Source organism: Poeciliopsis prolifica, unplaced genomic scaffold (genome assembly GCF_027474105.1).
Source record: "Poeciliopsis prolifica strain line A6 unplaced genomic scaffold, Auburn_PproV2 SCAFFOLD001, whole genome shotgun sequence".
Taxonomy (NCBI): Eukaryota; Metazoa; Chordata; class Actinopteri; order Cyprinodontiformes; family Poeciliidae; genus Poeciliopsis; species Poeciliopsis prolifica.
In genome coordinates this window covers 11,891,741-11,911,010 of record NW_026562376.1, presented here as the reverse complement: position 1 = coordinate 11,911,010, position 19,270 = coordinate 11,891,741, and the positions used below count along the sequence as shown (strand labels likewise).

Sequence of the window (19,270 nt, the reverse complement as noted above, 5' to 3'; positions counted from 1 at the left end):
CAGGCAGGTCACCCGTGACAGGAGAATAGTGTGGTTAACAGGCAGGTAATGCAGCAGGAACAGGTAGATGGAGCTGGTTTTGCATACAAAGGAACTGGCGAGGTCCTGTTCAGGGCGAGGCAATCAGACAATTACCAAACTCAAAGTTGTAAATTATCATGTTACTTACATGCAAAGTGATTTTTATGTCCTATTTCAGTTTTATTTTGATTGGATTGCAATCTTATTGGATTGCAATCTGGTGATATTAGCTTCACTGCTTCATCTTTGTTTGCTTACCATTCATGATTCTTGTTGAAAGTTAATTTTTTTTATCGTATGATCCAATGCATTTTAAAATAAAACAAAACAAAAAACAAGAACAAACAGAAAAAATAATAAAGAAAGCAAAAACAAATTCTATTATTCCTTTCATCTATCATCAATACTGCTTATCCTTTCATGGTTAGAGGTTACATTCAGCTGTCACAATCATTCAATCAAAAAAACTATTATAATAAATAAATAAAATAAGATAGTGACCAAAACTTTTAATGTTAAATAAAAAAACTAAAAATTGTGATCAAAACTTTGACTCCTTTTCATCACAAATTTTTCTTATAATGTGAAAAAGTTAGTTATAAAGATCTTATTTCTGTTTATTAAAAGTTTTGATCACAATTTTTATATATATATATATATATATATATATATATATATATATATATATATATATATATATATATGTTTTTTTTAATTTAATAATTGTGAAACAAATTTAACTCCACGGAAACCTTTCTCCACTGAAAGGCTTTAGTTTGCCTTTCACAAACTGAAGCCTTCTCTGACACATTTGCGTCCGCATTAAATTGTATTTTTTACAACGCTTACGGGACGGATTAATTTCCTCAATATCCCAGAAGGCACTTCGGCTGTCGTCAGCATGTTGTTGCGGAAGTGCCGGGTGAGCATTTTTCTGATAGCGTTTTTAATCTCCCAGAACAGCTACCTCTGTAGCTGTTACTGTGCTTGTCCGCGAAACAGCGCCGTGTCTGTGGAAAGCTTGAGCAATGGCAGCTCTGAAATACGCTGGTATGGACGATACGGACAGTGAAGACGAGTTACCGCCTGGATGGGAAGAGAGGTCCACCAAAGACGGTTGGGTTTACTATGCAAAGTGAGTGGGAACCTCTGGATGTGCGCTGTCAGACTATCCCTGCTGGACTCAGGCGTCAGTGTTATGTGTAAATTAGTGTTAAAATAAACAATTTTCTTTAGCTGCAGCTATTTAAGCTTTCATAAAATGAAGGGAGCTCACATAGTTTGGGGTGGCCTTAATGTCTGGATGTAACTTTTTCACTTAATAAGTGATCATCACTTGAAAACTGTTTTTTGTATTCAGTCAGGTTTTTCTTGTGAGAGATTTTGATTTGTTTTATGTGCTCTTATATAACATAGAGTATCTTCCACAAAAAAAGATACAAATGGAATTGATACAAATTTTCACTGCATTGTAAAGCTGCCAGAAAATCTGTGATGTCATCATCAGGGGACTACAGATAAGACTAATCATACTTTGATTTGAGAACTACCACACTTTTCCTGTGCTTATAAGAAAGATAAATTCAGTTGTTTAGAGATATTTTGAGTCCATTGAGGAAAAAAGGGTCAAATTTTATTACCCTTATTAATAGAATAATGATGTCAGAAGAGGGATTTTCACTTAGAGTCTATAAAAGTATGAATGTATGTCTTCAGTTTACTGTAGGTATTTAGTTGGGTAACAGTTACATGTCTAAAACGGCAATGTAATGTGAAAACTTAAGCAAGTACATTCAGTTTAGAATATTATTCTAAATTATTTGTATAGATCTCAAACTTAAATCTTGCAAAGTCTTAAATTTAGCTTAAAGAAAGGTAGAAACCTTGTGTGATATATGTGGAGATCTTTGGAGGCCAGGAATGTTTCAGAGTGAAAATGCTGTATGGAGACAGACTCCTACTGACAAAGATTGAAGATGAGGTTTTAGTGTAGGCAACATTACGACCAGGTGACATTTTTTTTATCCCAGCAGATCATTTGTTCATTAGTTGAATTTAGGACACATTAAGCCTCATTTGTTCTACACCACAATAACCTTGCATTTCTTAACAGTTTCTGAAGTACTTAAAAAAAAAAAATAACAGTACTTTTGAAATATTGAGTTAACATTCAACATTTCAGCTTAAGAAGTCTGCCTTCTTTTAGCTCATTTTAATTCACATTACATGTGATATATTGTCACACTAAATACTGTCAAGACAGGTCAGGTGGCATGCTGGGTTATGTGGTCCTTATTGTTCCCTTTGTGCCAACAGCCATGAAGAAATGAAGACACAGTGGGAGCATCCTAAGACAGGAAAGAAAAAACGTTGTGCTGGAGGTTTGTCTGGAGCGATATATTTAATACTTAGATTTCCAAATTGTTCATCTTCTCACTAAAGCTACAAGTTAATAATAATACAAACATATTGCTTATATGTTAACAGAAATATTGTTCATGATTTAGTTTGGTTTCTAAAGATTTCACACATTGATTTCTGACCCCCAGTGGTTTCCCAATCCATATTTTACAAACAACCTAGCATGTTCCACTGATTTATAGAACATAGGTTAAGAAAATTATTTTTGTGAACATGTATGAGGTCAAATAAAGTTGCGTCAGTGCTCACATTGCGTTGAATTCTTATGCATTTGTGTGCAGTAATAAGCTGCTAAGAAGGTACAGTGGGTATACAAATGTTGATATTTATTATCCTGTAACCAAACTTATATGAATTTTTCTTTTGCAGATTTACCATATGGCTGGGAACAGGAGACTGATGAAAAAGGACAGAAAATTTATGTTGAGTAAGTAAACAAGTTGGAAAAAAAACCTCTTTGTCAAAATGAAACCTATGTGTCATTTCCCTTGAACTGTATCTAATATCCCCAATGCAGTAGGATAAAGTTTGAATTGTAAAGTGATTTAGTGAGTATGAATACTTATGAAAGGTATTGCATGATTCACAAAATCTTGTGAATTTCTGTCTCTTTCAGTCACATCAACAAGCGGACCACCTATTTTGACCCCCGGCAGGCGTTTACAGTGGAGGACGTAATGATAAAGCCAAAGCGTTATGATGGAAACACTGCTGCGTTGGAAATTCTTCAGGGGCGTGACCTTTCTGACAAAGTGGTCCTCATCACAGGAGGCAACTCTGGTATTGGTAAGTCCGAGTATCTGTTTTGTGTCTTTAATCACTATTTTTATATGCTGGCAATTGTTTCTGAAACTAAGAAAGAACAAACACCCAAACAACTGCATTACCCCGATATTTCCACCAGGTGGCGACAGTGCACCTCAATAGGAGGACGCTCTAACACAGTGACTCCCCTTTATGTCCCCATCCTTCCACAAGCAGACATTCATCAACATTAGCTTCCAAAATGATACACTTAGACTCAACAAATCACTCCTTAATACCGAACATGACTGCATTGAAGTTCATTAGCAGGGCTGAATTGGATGTCATTGTTAACTGTAATAAATGATATCCATTTGTACCCAGCAAATGCACGACTCACCATATAATGGCCTGGAAACAAATGCATTTCCTTTTTTGCTTTAGTTTAGATTAGCACAAGCTCTGGCCATTTGTTCACACTTGCAGCTTTGTGCGAGCTAGATAATGACAACGTGAGGGAGATCAAATAAACATAAAACCGTTAATTGTCTTTATATTCAAATTCGTTGTCCATAGAAAAATCACAGCAGTGTTATTGCTGTGCGTGTCTATTATGTGCTGCTGCAGGGCAGAAATATAATATATAGATTTACAGCTGCTCTGGGGCCTTCACTGAACAAAGACTTCATCGACTAGATGCTGCTGTTTTAATCTTTGGATAGAGTCTTTAATGATTTCATGGAAAATAGATGATCCATGATGTGATTTATCCATCTGTTGTTTTAAAGAAAATCATTTAAGACTTATTTTGAAAAAAGGTAAATTTTATATTTACTCATCCAGAATCTGCATTTGTAGCTTATGGTTCCTGATTTGAACTAAATAAGTCCATTTGGGACAAATATTTATCACAGAAGGATGGACTTAGTGATGATTTTTTAGGTGTAAAGTATTTTGAAAAATCTTCTTTAGAAGAGATACATTTACTTCCTGTGGCAAGAGAGTGGTGCCCTTGGAGTTTGTTCCACCTTCAGACACACTGTATGTACACTGTACTAAAAATACTTTTTAAAGCAGTGAAGTTTGCTTACTCTCGCTCTTCACTCTGCTTATTCCTGCCACAGTGCCTACCTCTCAATATCAGACACACACTCTTTAAAAAGTTTCAAATTTCACAGCACAGGCACAATTCTCAGTGTATTTCACTGGGATTTCATGTGTTAGACCATCATAAGGTAGTGCAGAATTGTTTTCAAGTTCTTTTACTGATATATATCTAAAAAGTGCAGTATGCAATTGAAATGAAGCACTTTCACTTTGATATATTAAATAGAAATCCAGTCCAACCTATCACCGTCACTTACTTAGTAAATGGAGGCCAGTTGTGTGTAATATAATCACAACAGACATAACGTGCCTATTGAGTTGGGTGGAGCTTCAACAATTCATCTATTTGTTTATTGTTAAGATGTCTGTTTTTTTTGTCTGTGGAGCTTATTATTCATAACAAAATTTTTTATTCAGTTTTTTGGAGGAAAAATGGTAAGACAAGGTGTAACAAAAACGACCTTAGGATGGTGCAATAACCGAGCAGCTGTGAAAGAGAAACAATAGGTGTTTTTGTCTACTTTTGTATCAAAGTTTTTTAATCCTTATTTCACAAACATAATTTACTAAGATCTATTCTTATGAACTGTAGTAAAACCAGAAATTAAATAGAAATGTTTATCTCAAGTGTGTTGTGCTTCAGTTCAATCAGTCTGTTAACTTCATATTTTTGTACAATTTAGTTAAGAAGTGTATTTCAGTTCTTAAAATTTTGTAAGAGTTGACTAATCTTAATGTAACATATGATAACAAATTATTTAATTAATTATTTTTTAAATTCAACCTTTAGAACATGACAAAAAGGCATTGTCCTTGATGGACAGCTAACTGTCCATACATCTGTTGTTGGTGTAACCATTCGTTTAAAAAAAACCCATCTTTTTTTAATCATTCACTGTAACTTTTTTTTTGTGGCTAAAATAAAAGATGATGTTAGAAGCAATCATTTTATTTATTACCAGTTTTCACTTTGTGGTGCCAAAATCAATGTGTTTCTTTTTTTTTTTTTTTTACAAAATGTAATTTTGACAGTGATACTTTTGTATATTTCATCTAAGTAGTATGGATTACGGAGATGCCAGAAGCATTTATCAGATATTAAAACATAAAATATAATATTCCTTTTAAAACAGTGGTACTTCTAAAATAACATTTTTAAGCCATCTGCATGCATGCAAGCTTAATCACACCATTCAGGAAATATTTAGTGGAACTGTAGAGGTGTTCAACTAACCGCCTTCTTTTTTAAGAAGAAAGAAGGATTTCACTAAACCCATATTATTTACAAGTAACTGCAAAAGACGCCACATTCCCACCTGTAATTATCTTTTGCTGGAACTGCATAGAAAGAAAGAGGGTGGATGTTCACAGTTTTACCACAAGAGGGCACAGGAGGACTGCTGTTTGGGTTTTAAACCATTATCACAAGAAATTCCTTCCCACGTGTTTCTTTTATTACTTTGTCATAATTAAAAACATAATAATGAAACATAGAACCCACATTTAACATTTGCTGTGAAATATTTGGTAAAAATAAAGGTATTTATATGGGGTAAAAAAAAAAATCAGGTTTCCTATAGCTTGTCTCAGGTAACTACGCCCCACAGACATTTTCATAGTGTATGAATTCTTAATAAACTCATATTAACATAACCTTTGTTTTACTCTGCCCCTTATTAAAAATGCAGTGGCGGTAATTAACAATATTCTTGTAGTAATTGCTTCTTGTTGCATCGTCCTTTGACGTTCCTAAAGTGAAATGTGGTTACGCCAATTGCTTGGACCCACTTAGCATTTTAATAGCATCAATAGTGTTTTAAAGCACGTGTCAAAGCCATTTCCACTTTCCCCAGTGCTCACATCTTCCACAGGAAGGGTGACATTTTTATTATTAGTAATGGTAGGATATTATTTAATTAGAAAATTTACATTTGAGCTCCTTAATTTTACTCTTAATGCACGTGAACATGAAAAGTGCACATATTAATTTATTTATGCGTGAAATACCATGGGTTGGTGAGAAGCCTGGAAGGTCTGGTGTGCCCATCAGTGGGAGGCAAGACGGTAATGCAGCTCGTCTTGGCGGTGTTTGCAACATTAGTCTTCCTCTCTCTTGCTTTCTGTTGCAAATTAAAAACCTGTAGCGACCTGAGTGGTGATTTTTAATTGTGATAATGGAAATGAATGATCGTAGTTTGTCCCCCACCCCTCCTCTCTGTCTCTCCCTCCCTGTACTTCCCAAAGGTTTTCTCTCTCGCATAGACCTATGGTGGTTTACCTGTACCTCTGCATTGATTCCTAAACGGCTGTGACCCAAGCCTGAGCCTCCTATCCATCCCCATTACGCACTCCTGCCCTGGCTCTAATTCCCTGCTATCAGCTAACTCTCAGGTTATTTACTGGCCAGAGGTCCATGGAGCATTTATACTTAAAGGACCTTTCTCATGAAATCTCTAGGCCCCTCTGGTTTGAGAGACAAAATACTTCTTTTTGTGATAAATATAGAATGAATACCATATATGAAGCAGTGGATTTATTATGATCTATATCCTAAAATATGATCTCCGTTAAAGCGAGACTATATTTGTATTGTCATCTGTTAGCACATGGAGCCACATGTGCCCCCTGACAGCTCTTTTGGGAAATATATATGGGTTTATGTATCCCACAACCTGAGGTACATCATCAGTCAGCTAGTTGCCATGTTGTCAACACAATGTATGTTTAATAGTGGTCAGAAATAACACATTGACCCCTGTCTCACCCAGACAGATTATTCAGACAGGCACAAAAGCCTTGAATGTGCTTTTTTTTGTTTTGCTCCTGATCCAGCACAATATATACAGAAAACAAATGTATAGCTATTTTTGGTAAAATACATATCCTTAAACAACAAAAAAAAACTAATTATTTTTTGGCCTTTGAATAAAATTTTGATTTCAGTTCCTAAACATATGTATTAGTGGTAAAAATGTGAACAACTTTGTTTTAGTTGTCACTGATTGTAATATTGTTTCAACTTATGTGTTCTTGTTAGAAATTCACAAATGAGGTTTTTTTTCCGCCAACAAAATTACAGTTATATTTTTTAAGTTTGACCTGACAATTAGAATTTTTTTGAAAAAGTTTTATTGCGTCTCGAGCTTCTTTTATTCCTGAGTAGATGGACAGGAAGAAAAGTGGAGAGAGAAGCACTCTCCACTAGTCTCGGGGCGAAAATTGAACAGGGGGCAACTGTGTTGAGGTCTGTAGCCTCAGCATATGGTGATCTCCCACTGAGCTATGTGATGCTCCGACAATTTAAATTTGATTAGGAAATATGTGACATAACAGAAAAAAAAAATCCCTGCAGGGTTCTGCAGATTTCCTAACTTGGATTTAAGAAAATGTAGAAAGCATAACAATGGATGAGACGATCCCTTGATATGTATCAAAGAATATGCCCCATAAATGTATCAATTTCTTTTATTAAACTGAGATAGAAATGTTCTTTGTTTTGTTTGATCTAAATAATGAAAAATATTTTTTTATGTAATAGCTGCTAATCAGTATTTAGATTGAACCGAAGAAAAATTGGTAAATTCCAATTTTCTGGTTTCTTTTAAGATCTGCATATTGACATTTATTTAAACTTTTCTAAAAAAAATATATATATTTTTTTATGTATAAAATGACAAAAAGACAAAAACAACCTATAATTTCCTTGATAAGGTAGCTTGGAATCTAACAGAAATTGAATGAATGACAAGATTATTTCAGTTTATGCAGCAAAATATTTTCCCGTAACCTTTACCTGATTTTCAATGTATTCCAGAAAGTGTGTTAAATTGTATGATGTTGTCTGAAACATTTATTGCCACAAAATAGTGGTTGTTCATTAATGGGTGCATTTATCAAATTAAAAAAAAAGTTATTCTCTCGGCATTTGACCTGCTGATTCCCAAGCAGAATAAATCAAAGCAAATCTGTCTGATTCCTATTTTTTTCCATTTTTTTGCTTCTTATGATTCTAACCCGACTCTCTTCTAAAGCTACTCTCTGACAGAATTACATACTACTGCAAAAGCTCTACTCAATATGAATGTGCACATTGAAATAATCTTGTTATTGTTTCAAAGGTGTGTGGTCAGTGGTGGAATAACGGCCAGAAAACACCCAGATTGAGGGGGATTTGCAAAAAGAGCACCTCATGATGTTTTATGTATCTCAATCCATCGCCTCCACAGTGTTTTAGGACTTTATTTTTATTCATGAAAGACTAACATTGTTCATGTATTTGCGCTGATCCCACTGTTGTGCTGTGTGGATTAAGTGTCAGGGCCAGCGCTCTCCGCTCTCTGGATGGAGAGATCCCTAAGCGTATTCAGTGAGTCGCGGAGTTGTGGGAGCCTCCGCTCGCAGATTAAACCCGCAGCCGAGCTTTGTGGCTGATCATTAGATTGAGGCAGATTTGTTAGGCATAACTGCCATTAAATTGGCTGCAAAGCTCTGGTATTTACTGCACTGCTGTTTATGAATAAGTACCCCCTTAAAGAGGCGCGCAGCGACGCGTTAAACCCGAGCCTCGGTAAGGAGGGAACTGCATTATTCATAGTGGGAGGAATTAGATGGATAAAAAGATGTTCCTGGAGAAGATGCCTGGGCCTCTGAGTGGCTGTTTTTTGTTCAGATGATATCCAGACTGACTTCCATGATTTTGTGTGTGGGCACCCACTGAGACATACAGTCTCTTGCTGAAGTATTCATACCCCCTGAACTTTTCCATACACTCAGAAAAATTTGACCAATGGTTACTCAAAAAAATTGAGGCAACAAAGTGACACGTAATATAATTGAGTAGATTTTATGTTCTACAATAATGAGTAAAAAGTATTGAATATTTTAACTTAACTTAACTTAAAAAAATCAAGTACATGTTAATAAAAGCAACAGCTGAAAAATGTTGGATTTAGTAATATCAAGCCAAATGATAAGTTATATTGACAAAAAATATTTAGTAAATCCAACTCAATTTTACAAGGAAAAATTATTTCTATTTACTAAGTTTCTGAGAAAAGATTATTTAGATTTACAAAATATCTGTGGGAAATTGATTCATATTTACTGATAATCTAGGTGAAATTAATTTATATTTATTAATTAAATGGCTGAAATTGATTTAGATTTACTAAAGATCAGCATAAAAATTTATTTGGATTAAGTAAATAATATAAATGATATCAACTCATATTTTAGCACATTATTGCTTAATTCAACACATTAACACTGTTGTTCTTAGACATCTGTAGCTAAAATAATTGATAAATTCTAAGTTGTTATTTGTGTCATAGGACTTTAAATCTATTCAATAATATTGAGTGTCACTTTGTTGCCATAATTTTTTTGAGTCTAATTTACACAATATCCTGACCAAACTTGAGTGGCATCAAAAAACAACAAATTAAACAGCAGCAGCATTTCTTTGTGAAACTTTATAAAACGTAATTATCCAGCACCCAACAAGTGCAAAATTCCAAAATACAACAATAAAACAGAGAAGGGGCAATATACAATATATCAGTATCAAGTCAAAAACATAGTGCCACTCTGCTCAAAGTATAGTTAACATGATTTTTTAGAACAATCACATCAACAACAATCAACTTGGACTCAGTTAAGCTTGCTTCAACAATTTATCAATCACATAAACATAGTTAACTTTATGTTTAAGAGGCATGCAGAGCACAACACAAGTATAAATCTTACCTGGGGAAAACACGACAAGATGTGAGAGATGGGCAAGACTTTTGAGGCATAAAAACGTCCATTTTCTTATTTTGCATGTTTATGCTACATCTTGTCACTGTGTTGGGGCCCTTGGCTCCGTGACACTTACTTTCCTTTTCGAAAAATAAGTTGAAAGACAGAACTGAACAAAAACATATTATATAAAGTGCAAATGAAACACAACAGCGTTTTGCAGCCTGCAGATCATCACCCTTCAGTGGTGAAGCCTGCATGGACTCTCCAAAAAGGCAATAGTGGATTCTCTATGCTGTATAAAAGGGACAAGGGTTCATGTGACAGACCTGAACAGATCCAAAGCCATATAACAGGCCGCACTACCACATATGAGAACAAGGGGTCAGTCCTTAGAAAGGCTAGTTAACTGTAATGTACTGCAAGAAAAAATACACATGCAAAATCCACTGAACTGAAAATTACCCAAATTTTAACTAACTTCACAGAGCATGTCACAAAGTTTTGTGTGTTGGTTTTGACAGTGACTTGCCTATTCCCTTTTGTTTAGTAAGGGTTCGTTTTCTTAAGCCAGTAGTTTTATTCCTGAGGCTGTTCACTTTTGTGGAGCTTTGAACTATACAGTCCGAGGAGAAGTTTCTGAAACTTCAAACGTGTATCTGAGCTTCTTTGGATAGGCAAGATTCACAGCATATGCCAACCCAACAAGCAGGGAGCAAGCCCTTGGAAAGTTACCCAGAGCAGTTAGAATTTTCACGCCGTCCACCACGATACCGATGTCTGGATCCTCTGACGTGTTAGCTTTGATGTTGTAGATCTTCAGGCTTTGAACAGCAAGGTCCTGTGACACACTGTCTTCATCAGCATCCTGTAATAGCAAGAACATTGTGCATATTAGACAGTACAGCCAAAGGAGAAGGTTCCATTTCCCAAATTGCTTACAACTGTTTGGACAAGAAAATCTGGAGTTTGTCAGCCGTTGCTAGTAATGCACTCTATTTATGTCAGTGTTTTAGACAAATATGAGATAACATTATCTCATATTTTAAATTAAAAATGAATTTAAAAATTAAAAAAGACAAATATAAATCAATCATAATAAAATATTATATTATAATATAATCAATTATACAATGATGAGCTGAACAGTTATAAATATTTCTAAATGAAGTTTCTGAAATTAAATCAATCCATTACACTATTATTTCTTCCTGACACTGTCTTGATTAATATCTTATTCTGCATTGCCTCAGTCTTTCTGTAAAAATGTCTTTGTATTCACAAAGCTGCGCCTTGGCCATAATTTCTTAGCTCGCTTTTAGGGACAAATTGCAAAGACTTAAAAAAAAATCAAGTTATGGTTAGGTAAAGCATTCTTATGAAAAAAATTAAATAAATTACTGCCAAGTTTTAAATTATGCCAGTTGGTAAAATGAAATTGAGATAGCATTCTGCACTAGCACTTAAAAATTTCTTAATGGAAAATAAAAATTAAAACACACTTAACAGAGGACAATGATAGCTTACCAAGAACTACTGGGAGAAATAAAGTTATGACTATTTTGCAATTTGACTTTCCAACGAATACCAATTAGAAGAGTTGAGATAAATCACCTACTTTATATTTTAACATCTACTTAAACTTACATCGTACTCTTTTAAGAGTTGATCTGTAGATTCCCCAAGGTACATCATCAAACATCGAATGATAACGTCTCTGGTCATGTTGATGTCAGGATTGCTTGGAGTCTGAAACAAAAAAATAAACACCAGGTGATTTATATTACTGTTAATAAGCTCAAGGATCCTTCCTGTGCCATCTTGGGGACCAGTGTAATAAAACACTACTGAAACAAATTCTCATGCGATTATTTCATATTCCATTTATAAAGAGAATCACAGGCTAACCTCCAGTAAATTTAAGTAATGATATTCCAGAAGTTTAAAAACAAAATTTTGAGAATGAAAGATTAGCAACCATAATGCTCAATGAAAGATACCTTGAGTAGGATAGCCTGCAACCTCAACCCCATGGTTCCGCCCTTGGAGTGGAAGAGGTTCAGAAGTCGAGGAGTATATTCATCCAGTTTGGACATGAACTTTGATTCAAGATGCACCATTGTGATTCTGTGAAACTCATCCTGGATCTGAAAGACAAATCATGAAACCAGTTTTAAAGCCTCAAATATTACAAAGATACATACTGTTCTTACGACATTTTTCAAAAGCAAGAAGATGGATCAAATTTGATCTATAAAATAGATGACAGTAACGCAACACATTTTGTATCAAATAGCTAAATGCAGAATCACAAATGCAATCCTTCACATTGACTAGGAATATTTCTGATTAGCATGCACTTATAACTCACATGAGACGGCTCAAATAGAGCGGGCCATCTGGCTTTGATGTCCTCTATACTGGGAGATTGGTTGATGATCTCGTTTCTTCTGTGTGCAAATGTTTTGGCCATTTTTTCTTTTATCAATGCATTGTTGTCCTTTTTCTTTACTTCAGTAAGCAACTGAATCCTCTCTTGTTCTTGACTTTCTTCATCCTCTCCAGCCGGGTAAGGAGGAAGGAAGTTTACCTCTGCTTTTCGAGGCTTTTTTACATTCTTTGCAGACTTCTTGTCCGCAGGGGTCTTGCGTTTAGTGCATTGCATAACACCTCAGGAACACCGTAGCCTCTGAGTTTGGTGCGATAATTTGACATCTTGTATTTAAGGCTTTGCTGCCAGCCATAGTAACCTGCAAAGGAACCGGGTTCCTTGAGACAAGGATATTTGTTGACAAGTGCCTCAGCAACATCACTTATCTGTGAACCTGATGGATAGGCTGTATAAGTATATACAGTTTCAGCCAATTTCTCAAGTATGTCTGGCTTGATCTTCGAGGTAGTGAGAAGTGTTCCATTCTTCTTGTAGTCCTCATTGCCTCTTTCAAGGTACATCTCAGTTTCGTATGCAAACTGTGGAATGGGGAACTGCTTTGGCCATGACTGACAGCGTTCTGTGGTACTGCGCCCAGACAGGATAATGGTGTCCTGTGAAGAAGATGTTCCAGCAGTTGACTCTGCATTTGACTCTTCAAACGATGCAGAGTCACAGTCAGTGGAATGTTGAACAAAGGAACTGTCCAAACTTTCATTAGCTGCATACAAGTTCAGAAGAATAGGAGAAGTGTGAACAACCTTTATGGTGCCCTTGTGTTTGATAAGGTCATTGTTGTGAAGAGTAAAATAATCTTCAAATTCCACATCAAAATACTGAAGACTGAACTCAGTAGAAATCCCAAAGGTGTCCTTCACAATATTATGCAGCTCCTCCACAGTGGGCGGGATGCCTGATGGAAGGTCCAACTTCTCAATTCGGTCGTCAATTATTACTCTGAGTTTTGCCTCCATCTCTGCCATCCAGACAAGAATAGACAAAGTTAAATATATTGTTATACAGTACATGAAAAAAACCTGTATAAAAAATTCATAAATAAAATCTGTACTTATTTAAATGGAACACCACACTTATAATCATAACATTAAATGTGTGTGCCATAATTATGATTATTAAATTGCTATAATGTCAACAAAAAAGGATACTGTTGTTATATTTCCAGAACAATGGTTTTAAAAACAGATGTTATGAGATGTAAAGGTTAACATAATTTATCAAAATTACCTAAAACAAACAACAGATGTGATGTTTGAGTGTGACCAAGCGTTTTCCTCCCACGCTGTATGCAGCCAAGGGGTACACATCACCAAGTTTCTGCTGCTCAACAAGAGCCATCTTGCCAGTGTTCTCTAGTTGAAAAGATCTAAGATGCTCTTCATACCATGCATGTAGTAACTTTACAATAAAATGTGCACGGCTGTTTAAAATGGCTATCTGAATAATCTCAGCAAAGTCAGGAAGTCCTCCAGTAGAGCCATACGGCAAGATCATCCCAACAGTGTACTTTGTTCCATAGCAAGTGACAGTGTTAGCAAACTGCACGGAAGACAGAAGCGGTGATGTTTCTCTTAAAGCTTCCTGTATGTCTGAATGCAGCACATCTAAAGGCATCACAGATATTTTTGTGACACACAATGGCTGTTTTCCAACATCAGTATGTAAATGGCATGCCATCATCATCTGATGTTTTGTAGCAAGGGTCACCAATATATTTTTGAAGTTCTTTGTGTGCCTCACAACTTGCTTGAAAAAGCTGTGTTTCGCTTCAAAGCGCATTGTCCATACACCAACCAGAGGCCCATACTCTGCAATCAGTGCAGGGTAATGTTCTAAGTAATGGTGTTTGGGTGTCAGTGTCTCTTCAGGAAAAACTGCTAAGAATCTGTCACGATGCTCAGATATTTTAAAGTCAGGTATGCAATAGTTTCAACTGTATGAACAGGGGCAACCACCAATTCAACAATATCTTTAAAGTCAGAAGAACCTGCCAGGCAGCATCATCCTCAGGTACCCGTGAACCAACATGAGTGGCAACAACCGTATTAGGGCCCAATTTTCATGGGCATTTCCTCCTATCGTTCTGCGACGAATGTAGTTTTGAGGACTGCTTGAGGGCTGTTGGCTTTGTCTGAGCCCTTATAGGGAAAACGTGTGATTAACTCGTTGAGTTCAGTCAAATTAAAGTACTTCTCTTGGTGAAAGTCTGAAAACACAATGCTAGTTCTCTTGGGACTATTCCTTCAAAAAGGTCATGTAGTGCATCTGGTGGATACCCAGACAAATGAAAGTGATTCAGTTTATCAGTCAATGGACACGACCGCTTAACGCCAAAGCAATGGGTTAAATTTGGATTTTCTCTCACAGTTTGTACATGCAAACTATGGTCCTTCTTTGTCCGAGGTGGAAACACTCCAGTCCGCACTTCGTGTGTCTGGTACTCTGAAGAATGTCCAAGACAAAATCTACAGATGTACGGCCCTGTGAAACTTTCAACTAGTCCGCTAATTGAATGTGCACTGAGATTATCGGCTACAACACAGTGTACAGTTCCTTTTACTCTTTTTCCAACACTGGAAATAAAAATCCCGTCCTGTTCTAGAGTGGCAAGATCTTTCAAGAGGGGTTCCAAAAACTGCTTTGTATTCAAACTGTTTGACATCAACAGCTTTGCAAAGTAAAGCTAGGTGTATCGACGTTAATGCAGACTGCAATTGGAAAGGTACATTTGCCAAAATCCAATAAATTGCTGTTATTTTGTGTTTTTTTTTTTGAAGTTCCTAGTGGGTTGCACACCTCAAAGTCATCGACATAAAGGATTACAGAGAGTTTTGTTTTGTCTTCTCCAGCATAGAAGGCATTTTGCTTGAAAAGTTTGCCATCAAAAGTTGACTTAATATATCCAGTACTGTTTAAATGTCTGGATGAGATTCCTCTGCAATGTGTTTATTCTTCAAAACCTTCTGCAAAGTCTCGAGAATAGGTACATATTGAAAGGTCTTGTTCTTTTGGGAATCAAGGATATATTCAACAGGATCAACACACTGGAAATGCTCCTTAAAATACCTTCTTCTCTTAAAAGCTGAACCAAGTGGACCACCTACAGCAAATGCTGTACTAATGGGATGGAAGTTGCATAACTGTTCTGCCAAGTCTGTTATGATGGCCTGGTCAACAATGCTCTTATTTAACTTCAATGTTGAATCAAGTATATCTCTAACAACTTCAACAGATGCTGAAGATGAAATGAACTGAAGGTCTTCAACCAAGGCATCAATGCACTTTACAGAGGCATTATAGACACTTTCTAGCTTCAGCAGAAGTAAACCAATTCTTTGAAGAACCAAGTATGATGCACTTTCCTTATCACAATCTAACTTGTGCACTCATTATGACTGGCCTCTAATGAATCAGGATGGTCAACAATCTGATCGTGGTGACTGTCATACACACCTTGCTTAAAACCGCTCAAAGAATAGGATTTGTGTGTTCTACTTTTGTGTTTCAGAAATGTATTGTATATATTTGTCCGAAAGCTGCATCCTTCAATACACAAAAGACAGTTTCGTGGCTCTTTAGGTGATTTCCGATATGCTGAAAGTAGTCCTTTTCTGTAGAACAACTAGCACTGCAAAACTAAGCACTTAAAAGCAGAGATGATTCCTGGCTGTATAATGACATGAGCTGTATGATACCTGGACAAATGTGTGCGAAGGGCACCTGTGTTTAAATGTGCAAGGGCAACTGTCATATAGACATGGCTGGGTTTGCCCACGACCAAATGTTGCGTGTTGTAGTCTGTAATGTTTTAGTAGATTCCCCTTTGTTGCAGACAAAGACTTGCAGATCTTACACTGCCACCTCATAGGCCAGAACCTAAGATAATAAGAAAAAAAGGTGTTTTTAAATTAGTGTATAACTAGTAGCATACATCTAATAGATCTAGTAATTAAATAATGTGCCAGGGCTGAACAATTAATCAAAATTTTATCAAAATTGCAATACAGCCTACTGCAATTTTCAAATCACAGGAGGTACAACATGTCTTAAATCTTAAAAAAATATTTTAAATGAAATGTTCTACTGCAAAAATGTCCTGGCCTACATCATAATCTAGAGACTTAAAAAAAATAAATACGTTACACATCCCTGCAAGAATCACGCCATAATCATCTTAATTTTCAAATGAAAATAAGAGCTCTATAATATACCAACTATGGATGAATACCTCATCCAAACCAACTACAAAAAATGAATTATCGTTTTAAGATGATAGACAAAACATGAAACAGATTTTAAGGTGATATACAGATCAACAAATGCCAAACAATAAATATTAATGTCAAAGATGCCCAAAACGGACTAACGAAGCATTTCTCTCAGTCTCTCTGTGGCAGCAGTCAGTACGAAGCTCTACGTACTGATTTCAACCCAACATTCACAGACGCATCTCACTGTGACTGTTTATCTGTCAGTGTGAGCTGCAACCACAGTTTGAAGCAAAACGTTTTTCCGAGAAAACAGGAAAAACGAGGAAGCCATTTGTGCCATCTGAATGTAACTAACGTAACGTTAATGGAGAGCCTCAGTGAGAGCCGGTGAACTTGGGTTTAGCAAAACACCAGCCACTGTGCTCAAATCACAAAACAGACGTTCCATGAAAATAACGCCAAATTAAAGAAGAAAGAATAAACTGCGCACTTTGTCTCAAAATGTAAAAAGGCAGATTTTTCTTCCGAAATGTGTAACGTTATAAAAACTGATTAGAAATCAGCTTTTAACATGCTACTTGAGTAAAATGTTACTTGAGTACATTTTAATTGTAAAAACTAAATGCAGTAACTTTAAACGAAACTCTTAACTTGATTAGCCTCTCACCGTTCAAAACAACGTCTGTTCCTCCATTATGGAGCCCAAACATGCTAGCTAGCTTGTTGTGGTGGGGGAGGGGGAGCTTGAGCTGAGGCCAAAAAACTACATTAAATAAAAGAGTAGCTTGTATTCTACGGCCACTATATATCGGTATTACGTTAGTCACATTAAATTGTGACAGAGACTACTTTTTCAATCATTGCGATGTATTTAGTCAAATCAAAGACTTCGAATCCTTCACACTATAACTTTAAAGTTGCCATGTTTGGTCATTTGCAGTAAATTAAGACAATGTTTAACTGCTACAAACACTTGAATTGTTTAACTAAGAACAATTAAAACATGTCTTACCTTTAAGCAAACGGTAGTCCATGAAGTGCCAAGCAGACTGGATGTTCAAATGCCTTGGGGCGGGAAAAATAAAGGCCTCCCAATGAGTAAAATTTATCAATTTTCTGCACTTTTGACTTTACTAATGAAAATAAATAAATTCTACTTATTGTTTTTCTGCTGATTTTATTGAAATAAAAAAACCGAGTAGAATGCAATTAAAATATATTCAAAATTTGGTTAATTCAGCTCAGTGAGATTCAAAACTGCACAAAGTCTTTTTTATTATGTATAGTTTGCTCTTATTTATTTAGCAAATATTACTAAACCCTGATCACACTTTTTTCAGTGTAGTTTCAGATTACAGTCGCAGATTTGGATGGATTTCAAGTGAAAACTCAAAATGTAACCATTTTAAAGCACTATTCTTCAGCCTCTTTTGTCCTGATACCAATAAGTAAAATCAGGCCTACCAATGACTTTCAGATGTTAACTAATAAGTAACATTCTACTTGTTGGGATTTTTTTTTAGTTCTGTGAAAACGAAAGAAAAAAACTTCGTCATAAGGACATAGGAACACAGGACAAGTCAGGGATAAAGGTCTGGAGAAGTTAAGAGCTGGGTGAGGTAGTTAAATAATAGCTTAAGCTTCAAATATTTCATTCAGTTTAATCCATCATCTTGAAATTGAAAGATTATGAGACAACAGCAAACAGTTGAGAGCATTAGCTCACGGTAACTCTGGAGGAGCTGCAAAGCTCCATACATCAAGTAGGAGGATTTGTTGACAGAAAGACCAAACTTTTAGTGTTACTTGTAAAATGCTCTGGAAGAGTAATACTGCATGACGAAATGTGGTTTTGGCAACATCATGAGATAGGTTTTCTTCAGCAGAGACGGAGACAATTATCATCATGTTGATGGGGACACTGAACAGAACAACTCTGGAAAAAAACCAACCTGTTATATTGGCTGTGAAACACTTGAGACTGAGGCAGAGGTTTACCTTCAAGTAGAAGGAGATCATTACACAGACCTACTCTAAAATGTCTTAACTCAAAACATATGCATTTGTTCAAAAGGTCAAATCAGAATCCTTATCAAGAATTGACAGATTTTTCTAACAATCTGTTAGACAAAATAGCTATAGGTCCAATCTGACCTTTAGCTATTTTGGGTAACAATTTCAGCAACCCAGTCTTCAGTCTATTGACTGGGAAGCTGTAAAAGATAAGACCTGCAACTGAAGCAAAAGGTGATTCTCCAATGCATTGACTCAGGTTACTCAGACATTTTTCAGATTAATAACAACAAATCTTGAATCATTTCCACTCTACTTCAGTTATTCACCAGCTGGCATACTTTGAAGTTTGTCATTGTAAAACAACAAAACTTTGAAAAGTTTAAAAGGGTATAAATACTTAATTAATGCTTGACACTGACCAGCTCTGTCTTTTCTGAATTGCCAGCAAATCAGTGGTTTTATTTCATTTTACCTTATTTTATTTTTATTTTATTTTTTCATGCCTTTATTGATGAATGTGTTTATTGGCAACGTAATAAAAACAAATTTTGTTAGTCAAATT

General features: G+C 35.7%; 1 protein-coding gene across 3 annotated transcripts in view; it reads left to right on the top strand.

Annotated features, from left to right (window-relative positions):
- Nucleotides 1-930: 930 nt before the first annotated feature.
- wwox (WW domain containing oxidoreductase) overlaps nucleotides 931-19,270 on the top strand; it is a 157,703-nt gene continuing 139,363 nt past the window's right edge. For all 3 annotated transcript variants that reach the window (XR_008605819.1, XM_055027698.1, XM_055027700.1), the window contains exons 1-4: nucleotides 931-1,156; nucleotides 2,338-2,402; nucleotides 2,812-2,869; nucleotides 3,059-3,228. Coding sequence is in view for 2 of the 3 variants with exons in the window: in XM_055027698.1 (XP_054883673.1) it covers nucleotides 1,050-1,156; nucleotides 2,338-2,402; nucleotides 2,812-2,869; nucleotides 3,059-3,228 (400 nt within the window). In the remaining variant the exon portion in view is untranslated. The remainder of the gene's footprint in view (nucleotides 1,157-2,337; nucleotides 2,403-2,811; nucleotides 2,870-3,058; nucleotides 3,229-19,270) is intronic.